The 10,726-nt window shown below is 42.2% G+C and overlaps 1 protein-coding gene across 1 annotated transcript; it reads left to right on the top strand.

The window, feature by feature from the left end:
• Positions 1-1,409: 1,409 nt before the first annotated feature.
• On the top strand, positions 1,410-3,639 carry LOC131721148 (lithostathine-like). The gene is made up of 4 exons (XM_059014367.1): positions 1,410-1,516; positions 1,980-2,021; positions 2,113-2,154; positions 2,851-3,639. Exons 1-4 carry the CDS (start codon positions 1,450-1,452, stop codon positions 3,231-3,233), a joined length of 534 nt encoding a protein of 177 aa, XP_058870350.1. The 5' UTR covers positions 1,410-1,449; the 3' UTR covers positions 3,234-3,639.
• Positions 3,640-10,726: the final 7,087 nt, after the last annotated feature.

Here is a 10,726-nt window from a genome sequence, read left to right as displayed (position 1 = left end):
TCTACACGTCTGCTTCTTGTGTTCTAGGTACCAGCACCTCACCTGAGCCCTGCACTTAACTCACGTTCTGTGCTGCACATTACAGACTACGTGGGTCTTATTGTTTGACATGGGGTTTATTTAATTATTCAGCTCAGTGTTTGCACCCCAGTCTGTGAGCAGGGACTCAGAGGCTCAGTCCATCTGATCCTACAGTAGCTGTCTGACCTCCAGAGCAGGGCAGGGTGTAGCCTAGAGATCTGAAGAACCAGATTCCAGCCCGGTCATTAAGAGTGTGACAGGGAGCAGCTACCCCTCATTGTTATACCCAGGAGAGACGTGTGCTGTGATATACATTCTTACTGTCTATTTATTATATTAATTTGAAAAAAATAAACCATGTCATTGTCAGCATTGCCCCAGTGGAGACAGCAGCATAGACACAGTTTCATTGAAATGCATTTGAACAATACACTTGAAACAGGAAACACTAAATCTTGTTGTTGTGTGTTTTCTTTACAGATTCAGACCCCACAAGCCCCCCTTCCACTCCGGTCTCTCAAGGTATGCAGTGTAATCACTTCAGTGGATTCAGAACCACTGCATGAATCTGGCTTTGTTATAAACTTTCTTTTTTCTCTTTTTTCTATTTACAGAAGCAGAATCCTCGAGGCCCCCTTCCACTCCGGTCTCTCAAGGTATGTGCAGTTTGAAGATGGCAGTTTGTTCAGTGTGATTGACAGCCCACACCATGAGTTATAAATGAATCTCAGTGTTGTTATCAACCTCACTAATTCAACAGTGAGTTCACCATTGTATCAGTTCAATTTGAATGTGGCTTTGTAATAAATGACTTATTGTTTGAATTTATTAGCATTTATTTATTGCCCTGGTGAGGACAGCACCACACACACACACACTGACACACACACTGACACTCACACACACACAGACACACACATACACACTGACAAACACACACACACACTGACACAGACACACACACAAATACACACTGACACACACACTGACACAGACACACACACAAATACACACTGACACACACACAAATACTCGCACACACATACAAACGCACACACACACTGACACACACACAGAGACACACTGACACACACACACACACATACACTGACACATACACACACACACACACGCACACGCACACACACATACACACACAGGGTGTCGCTCATATATATTTAAACAATAATGTAGAAATGCAAATGATGTATTTTTACTCCTGCAAATCAAAACCTCTCAAGCCTTCTCTCATCAACAGCCTCTAAAGGTATGGACTGCACTAGTTCAGTTTGAATGTGGCTTTGTAATAAATTACTTATTGTTTGATTGTATTAGTATTTATTTATTGTCCTGGTGGAGACAGCAGCATAGACACAGATTCATTGAAATGCATTTGAACAATACACTTGAAACAGGAAACACTAAAACATGTCGTCGTGTGTTTTCTTTACAGATTCACACCCCACAAGCCCCTCTTCCACTCCAGTCTCTCAAGGTAAGCGCAGTTTGAAGATGGCAGTTTGTTCAGTGTGATTGACAGCCCACACCATGAGTTATAAATGAATCTCAGTGTTCTTATCAACCTCACTAATTTAACAGGGAGTTCACCATTGCCCTGCTGAGGACAGCACCACACACACACGCACACACACCCAGACACACACAACGTCACTCAAATATATTTAAACAATAATGTAAAAAGGCAAATTATGTATTTTTTACTCCTGCAAATCCAAACCTCTCAAGCCTTCTCTCAACACCAGCCTCTAAAGGTATGGAGTGCACTCGTTCAGTTTGAATGTGGCTTTGTAATAAATGACTTATTGTTTGAATTTATTATTATTTATTTATTGTCCTGATGGAGACAGCAGCATAGACACAGTTTCAATGAAATGCATTTGAACAATACACTTGAAACAGGAAACACTAAATCTTGTTGTTGTGTGTTTTCTTTACAGATTCAGACCCCACAAGCCCCCCTTCCACTCCGGTCTCTCAAGGTATGCAGTGTAATCACTTCAGTGGATTCAGAACCACTGCAGGAATCTGGCTTTGTTATCAACTTTCTTTTTTCTCTCTTTCTTGTTACAGAAGCAGAATCCTCGAGCCCCCCTTCCACTCCTGTCTCTCAAGGTAAGTGCAGTTTGAAGATGGCAGTCTGTTCAGTGTGACTGACAGCTCACCTCACGTGTCATGTGATCCACTAGACCAGAGAGGGCAAAAGTGGTCCCTTCCACTCCTGGTCTTTGTTCCAACCCTATTCTAAATTGTTTAATTAAACCAATTAAACCTCCATCCAGTTCCTGAAGTAGTTTACTGATCTCATTCCACCTGTTAAAGCTGGATTGGAATGGCCCTCCAGCACCGTGATTGGACACCCCTGCACTAGAGCTTTATAAGCTGTGGGAGAGTGTGTGCAACTATTCAGCAACAACACTAGGATAGCACAAGGTTGTCTTTCGGCTTGGCATCCTAATCCATAGTTACATTATATTGTACAGTACAAAGAATATGTCTTTTTAAACAAAATCTGACAGTCACCCTGCACTCATATGATTTTCTCATCAGTAGGCTGTGCTGCAGTGTGTACAGGTTACATTGTTGCATGTGAGATGCAAGTGCAGTCTGACTCACGGATAATCTGAACCACAGTGCAGGCTGATGGCAGCTGTAGAAGCACAATTTAAATATTACTGCAAACATTAAACCAACACTCATGATTGGCACATGAATAGCACGAGAGTCACACATCTAAAAGCCTATTAAAGTCAATTACATTATTATTATTATTATTATTATTATTATCGTTATCATTATCATCATCACCAGGCACTCCAGTCCCTGAGGAGCTCCACCTGATCTCTCACAGTATGGTCTGGCCGGAGGCTTGGCAGTACTGCAGGGATCGCTACACTGACCTAGTGAGCCTCACAAGCCTGGCTGCACAGAACAGAGTGTCGGAGCTCGTCAGGAACAGCACTGCATCGCGATTCTGGATCGGCCTGCACAGAACTGTTGTGTATGATAACTGGTACTGGGTTGCTGGTAAGGATAAGAAGGCCCGTCTAAACTACACTAACTGGGCCCCCGGGGAGCCCAACAATCCTTACTATGAGCACTGTGGGGAGATGGTGCTGCGGGAGGATGGGGGGGCTGAGTGGAATGATCTGTGCTGCTATGAACAGCTCCCCTTTATCTGTTTCAAAGATTAAAAACATCCTGAAAAGCTTTTACAGCAGTGGCTCTCAAACTATCTCCAGCTGGGACCCCTTTTAAAGGCACTTTAGTCTGAAAAAAAACATTTACTAAGAAAATGATAGAAATATCTCAATCTAAATTGTGTGAACATGGAATGTGTGAATAATAAAGCAGAAAGAAATCTCGTATCTGACAGAGTTTGCAATGCCATGTCTGCTCTCTATAAAGAGCTGCTCCAATGCACTGCAGTCATCGTGGATGGAAGGTCTGCTTGAGATGTGGTCATTAAAAACCTTTCTGTGACCTCCAGGGGGTCCCAACCCCCAGTCTGAGAACCACTGTCTCCACAGAACCCAGAGCTTTACTATAGAGTAGTGCAACAAAATACTACACATTCCTATCAAAGAGAATTCTCTGTAGCAATCTTTAATGATATACATCACTGTGATATTCCATTCCATACTTGTTTAATATCCTATTGTGTGTGTGTGTTCTGTACAAGGCTCGACATTAACGTACATTTGAAAGCATTTTGCTACCAAAACTCTTAATTTGCTACTAGTTTTTTCCATGCAGTAGCATTTTTCTGATCCCTTACGCTGCAGTTTATATGACCGACCCTGAGTGAACACGCCGATGAATAAATGAACAGCTTAAGTAACCACACGGACAAACTTCAGCGAGACACTCACGCATGCGCATATCTCAAAGCAGTGCAGAATTCTGTACGACAGCGCCCGGGGAAGATACACGTGAGGAACACAATGCAAATCATATTGAGTATAAATACTGTCACTAATCACAACGTGCATACAATTTAAAAGTTTATTTTATAGAAAAAAAGTAAAATTAAATAACTGATAAAACATAACAATGTTATAATATAACAGACAGTGACCTACAGGATATGAAGTTTATTCAGTGTCTATAAAATGCTAATTTAATCTGTATGGAGAATAGAGGCTCCAGTCTTGTTATAATGTTAATCCTGGTTTCACCCACGCGAAAAATGAACACATAATAGAGAGAGAATTATTACTTTATCAAAATTATGACTATGAAAAAAAATATATATACATATAATAAATAAAACAGGAGCAGATAGCTAGCTATAACGCTACCATGATCCAAGTAACATCTTCCTTGCTTTATCAGTACGAATAAGAGATGGGACACAATATTGAGGTGCATTAATTTATCTATCTATTCATTTATCTATCCAGGTTTCTTTTTAGGTGATAGGTATCTAGGTGATAGTTTAGGTTATTCAGTCTATTTAAAAGTCGGTAGCTGTTTTATTTTTTTAATATATATAATTATTAGTTGAATAAACCTCTACTAAATAAGCCCATTTTTTATTATTATTTGTTTATTTAGCAGACGCCTTTATCCAAGGCGACTTACAGAGACTAGGGTGTGTGAACTATGCATCAGCTGCAGAGTCACTTACAATTACATCTCACCCGAAAGACGGAGCACAAGGAGGTTAAGTGACTTGCTCAGGGTCACACAATGAGTCACTGGCTGAGGTGGGATTTGAACTGGGGACCTTCTGGTTACAAGCCCTTTTTTTAACCACTGGACCACACAGCCTCCTTTCCAGGCAGCTAGCAAATCCTCACTACTGCCTTAAAAAGATAGCTCTATGGCTCTATGATTCTCTATTGTTTCTGCTCCGAGCATGATCTCCTGTGCTTACTAACTATTCCAGCAATTGCGGCTTCTGAAAAGACTCCTCAAGGCTGATTGTGATGAAGCGAGGTGGGGAAGCATACAAGTGTTGCTCATACTTCAGTGTACAATGCTTCAGGGCTTCAGTGCGCTGCGCAACGCTAATATGCTTCCCCACCTCACTTCCTCACAATCAGCCTTGAGAAGTCTTTTCAGAAGCTGCTTCACTTGTTTTTTTTAGTTCAGGATCCTCAGCTGTTTAAAATGCAGCGCGTAGATAAACTGCTGCATCCTGGTACCTTTGCTGTGGCTCACTTGGTCTGATTGAGGACGCAGCAGCAGCTTGGTTTTAGTTATTATCATCAAGAACGCTGCCTTTGAAATATTTAGATGTTCCCAACTGAAGTATAAAACACAAGCAAACAAAAAGGGGTCCAGTGATAATATTGTGGGGTCAGTAAGCTTTCAAAAAATGAATCGGACCACCTTGGTTAGCAGTGCTTTAGTATAGGATAGAGGGGAGAAGCACAGAGGGGGGACGGGTTAACTTGCCATTCTCATTACTGTTTCTTTTAAGCACTTTCTTGTCTTTAAATATAACAATAGTTTTACAATATTGTGTTAGTTTTTACATAGTTAGAAGTTTTTATATATTTAAGAGCGTGTGTCTGTAGTTGGCCCTGTATGAGGTCATCAGCACCAGTATACAAAAACTCCACTTGGAAAACAAAAGAGAAAGAAACCTTTTATTTTCCTTGTTTGCACTTTTGTGTTGCTTCCCTGAGCTGCAGCAGAGCGGACAGTCATACCCTCTGCTGCTGCAGGTAGTGGCAGGAGTGAGCCTGGTTAGGGTTAGGCCTGTTTAGTGACATCAGAGTGACACAAAGAGGGCCAGAAAGCTTCAAGGAGGGAGGAAGCTTGTGTGCCTGCCTGCCTGCAGCTGAAACGACCTGCCTCTAGGGAATGCAAACAAACTGGACAGCCAACAAGGCCTGGTTTCTGATGAAGCAGATTGCACCTCATGCTGTTCTATTGAATGTAGTAAACAGGCACACTGTAGTTATATTTGAATATGATGCTGCAGTTTTAACTAAACAGGAAACATGTAATAGAGTGAGTCATAGCTCACTGTTTATAGTCTGTATTTCTGTGTGGATTTCTTGGGATTATAAGATTAATAAAGGTTTACTGTTTGAATCATCAGTCTTTTTGTTTCTTGATTTATGTATATATAACAAATATCACTATATCACTAAGAACTTCACAACATTTTAATCATCCTGAAATATAATCCACTGTTACAGAGGAGCTGGTCTAAACACAAAACTTTTGGAGTTATGCTGCCACCTACTGTTCCTACTGAGGTACTGCAGGATTTATAAAGATACTAGGCAAGATATCAACTATACTACTTTGCAGACAGCAACTTTGTTCTTCATATTTCAATTGGTTTATTCAGTATATGAATTGGTATATTTTAAAGATCATGTACAAAATAAAAAGGCTATACTGTTTAAAGTGATAAAAACACAATAATAGTACAACACTACACTTTGTACTATTATTATTTATTTATTTAAATAATACATACCAAGACCGAGACCAAGACCAAACGTACCAAGACCAAACATACTGAGACCAAGACCGAGACCAAATGTACCGAGACCAAGACCAAGACCAAGACCGAGACCAAACATACTGAGACCAAGACCGAGACCAAACGTACAAAGACCGAGACCAAGACCAAACATACAGAGACCGAGACCAAATGTACCGAGACCAAGACCGAGACCAAACGTACCGAGACCAAGACTGAGACCAAACATACCGAGACTGAGACCGAGACCGAGACCAAACGTACCGAGACCGAGACCAAACGTACAGAGACCGAGACCAAGACTGAGACCAAGACCAAACATACCGAGACCGAGACCAAACGTACCAAGACCAAGACCGAGACCAAACATACCAAGACTGAGACCGAGACCGAGACCAAACGTACCGAGACCGAGACCAAACGTACCGAGACCGAGACCAAACGTACAGAGACCGAGACCAAACGTACAGAGACCGAGACCAAGACTGAGACCAAGACCAAACATACCGAGACCGAGACCAAACGTACCGAGACCAAGACCGAGACCAAACGTACCGAGACCAAGACTGAGACCAAACATACCGAGACTGAGACCGAGACCGAGACCAAACGTACCGAGACCGAGACCAAACGTACAGAGACCGAGACCAAGACTGAGACCAAGACCAAACATACCGAGACCGAGACCAAACGTACCGAGACCAAGACCGAGACCAAACATACCAAGACTGAGACCGAGACCGAGACCAAACGTACCGAGACCGAGACCAAACGTACCGAGACCGAGACCAAACGTACAGAGACCGAGACCAAGACTGAGACCAAGACCAAACATACCGAGACCGAGACCAAATGTACCGAGACCAAGACCGAGACCAAACGTACCGAGACCAAGACTGAGACCAAACATACCGAGACTGAGACCGAGACCGAGACCAAACGTACCGAGACCGAGACCAAACGTACAGAGACCGAGACCAAGACTGAGACCAAGACCAAACATACCGAGACCGAGACCAAACGTACCGAGACCAAGACCGAGACCAAACATACCAAGACTGAGACCGAGACCGAGACCAAACGTACCGAGACCGAGACCAAACGTACAGAGACCGAGACCAAGACTGAGACCAAGACCAAACATACCGAGACCGAGACCAAACGTACCGAGACCAAGACCGAGACCAAACATACCAAGACCGAGACTAATTGTACCGAGACCAAAACCGAGACCAAGACCAAGACCGAGACCAAGACCAAACGTACCGAGACCAAACATAAACATATATTTTTGTTGTGACCAACTAAACTAAATTAATTTTTGCTAGAAGAATAAGAACAACAACAATGATAATAACTATTTATTTTTTGAAAGCTAATTTTCTTTTGATAAACCAAATAAACACAAAAAATGCAACAACTGAAAAATGTGTTCTATTGACTTTTTCCAGCTACAATCAATTCACTTACACACTACATACCCTGAAAAGGTGTATAAAAACATTTACATTAAATAGTTACATATAATTGGAAACATCTTAAAGAGGGTCCTGATCAAAATGGAAGACTTGACAGGTATGTACAGACAGTCATATTTCTCTGCATTTGTGTTACTCACACCATTTTGTTAAGGTAACTAATATATCACAGGAAATGTATTTGGTGGCAGGAGGACAGTTTGCTTCATGAGGGAGGCTGAGAGACGCTGTAGCAGCACGAAGTCTGATGTGTTAAATTTAGTAATTTGAATGCTGCTCTACAGTATAATGGCTACATTATGTTGTATAATAGCTGTCAATGTATACATGTGAGTGAAATTATTATTATTATTATTATTATTATTATTATTATTTTAATTTAGTCGTTGCCAATTTTTTTTTTTATTATTATTTTCTCCCCAGTTTGGAATGGACAATTATTTTTAGGCTCAGCTCACCGCTATCACCCCCACGCTGACTCGGGAAGGTGAAGATGAACACACGCTGTCCTCAGAAGCGTGTGCCTTCAGCTGACCACTTTTTTTTTAAACTGCGGACTCACCATGCAGCCACCCAAGAGCTACAGCGTCGGAGGACAACGCAGCTCTCGGGCAGCTTACAGGCAAGCCCGCAGGCGCCCGGCCAGACTACAGGGGTCGCTGGTGCGTGGTGAGCCGAGTACACCCTGGGCGACCTAAAACCTCCCTCCCCCCAGGCGGCGCTCGGCCAATTGTGCGCCGCCCCCTGGGAGCTCCCGTCCACGGTCGGCAAAGAAATAGCCTGGACTCGAACTCGCTATGTCCAGACTATAGGGCACATCCTGCACTCCACGTGGAGCGCCTTTACTGGATGCGCCACTTGGGAGCCCCATGTGAGTGAATTTTGAAGGATAAAAAAGGATATATGATAAAAGAGGAAATAAAATAATCTTGAATGTTTATGAATGAGACCAATCTGTGTGCTGCCTGCTATCAAGACCAAGACCAGACCCAACCCGACATGCCAAAACCAAGACCCAGACCAGACGTGCTGAGCCTGAGACCCAGACCAGACATGCCGAGCCCAAGACCCAGACCAAGACCAGACGTGCTGAGACCGAGACCAAGACCTTGACCTTAAAATGTGGCCTCGAGACTCCATCTCTGCTTCCGATTGATCCATTTCTCATTGTAAACAAAAACAAATCTTAGAACTGCCAACCGACACAGAATATAGCGAAAAATAATTCATACTGCTCAATCCTTTACTTGAACACATTACAATTCATAGCAATATAGAGTTAATATAAATGTAGTATAACTATGGAGATAGTGATATCTGGTAGCCCTTCTTGACACACAGCACATTGCGATCGTGTAGAAAGCAGCGGTCATTGTGTTATTATTATGAAGCACGCCGATGCACGTACAGTACAGGAGGACACCTGACAGTTTAACACAATGCAGTTCATGTACCGAGTTACAAACGGGACGGCGCTGCACAGAGCGGTACAAACTGTGCGATTCAAATCTCCTGCAGTACTACAGACGAGCCGCCGATATACTCATCTCTGATTAACCCAACATGAATACAAATCCGATCCGATCTCAGTCTGTTTCAAAGAGCGCTCAGAGTGACGGCGCCGGAGAGTCTGCGAGCAGCTTTAATAATAATGAATGATCCTGCTGTGTCTGCTCGAGTCTCGCATCAAACTCGCCATCCTCTATATAATATAAACACATTACACACCCCCGAACCACACACGGGGTTCCCAGAGGGTGCAGTGAATTCAATTCCAATAACTCACCGCTCTCTTTCTCTCTCTACCTTATATTTTTTCTGTTTTCTCGTGTCTTTTTCTCCAAGCAACCCAAACAATGTAACTTCCGATTCCGACTGGTGCACGGATTTAAAGATCCCCCCCATAGGGGAAACCAGTGCCTACATGTTGTTAAGTACCGGTTTGATAATACCTCACTTGGGGCTCACACCAGGGACTACTTCCAGTAAGAGATGTATAAACCATAGTGAACAAAATAAATAAAAACTTGCATTCATAACAAAAAACAAACATATTAGGCCCATATAAATCTACACACTTTTTGTGATGCTGGAACAGGGTATATATATATAAGGGGTGTTGATAATTTCACCCTAAACTTGCATACTGAAAGTAACATGTCAAAGCAAGAAGAAATCTAATCAGCAGAATATGCCTGTGTAATCACAACTCAGAGGCAGGCAGACCTATGGCATCACACATGGGACTACAGACACAGGCAAGGGATTCTGGGAATTGTAGTTTGTTTGCAGCATTGTGATGGACTAATTGTATAATGAGATGGCACCGTTATTGTAGGTGAAGTGTCTGTTATGCTCATTCGGCCCAGATTGATTAATTGAGAGAGAAACCAGAATAAGATCTGTAAATAATTGGCTAGAGGCAGAAAGAAAGGCAGAAGAAAACAAAACACCAAGGCAGGACTCGGACTAGAGAGATAGACATACCATCAATTTCCAATCGTCCTTCTTTTTATTGTCTTGTTAACCAAAGACACTGGCATCATAAAGAACATTATATGTTTTGACTTTAATAATTAAATTTTTTATTGATGTCGATTTTTTTTATTTCTGTTTTAATGTCTGCGTGAGCAAGACAGACAGTCTGACAGCCGCTACCTTTGACCTTATTTTTGATTGGTCCATTGCGATGCGAACAGCGCGTAGCAAAATACAAATAAAACAAATGTATTTCTATATTTGCTCGCTTCATTCATGCCGC

Source organism: Acipenser ruthenus, chromosome 48 (assembly GCF_902713425.1).
Source record: "Acipenser ruthenus chromosome 48, fAciRut3.2 maternal haplotype, whole genome shotgun sequence".
NCBI classification, from domain to species: domain Eukaryota; kingdom Metazoa; phylum Chordata; class Actinopteri; order Acipenseriformes; family Acipenseridae; genus Acipenser; species Acipenser ruthenus.
Note: the sequence above shows the minus strand (reverse complement) of the source record. Positions and strands in the feature narration are given on the sequence as shown.

Coding starts and splice junctions, on each gene's coding strand:
- LOC131721148 (XM_059014367.1), top strand. CDS start 1,450: ATGTCGTCGTGTGTTTTCTTTACAGATTCACACCCCACAAGCCCCTCT. Junction 1,517..1,979: donor TTCCACTCCAGTCTCTCAAG/GTAAGCGCAGTT, acceptor TTTTCTTTACAG/ATTCAGACCCCACAAGCCCC. Junction 2,155..2,850: donor TTCCACTCCTGTCTCTCAAG/GTAAGTGCAGTT, acceptor CATCATCACCAG/GCACTCCAGTCCCTGAGGAG.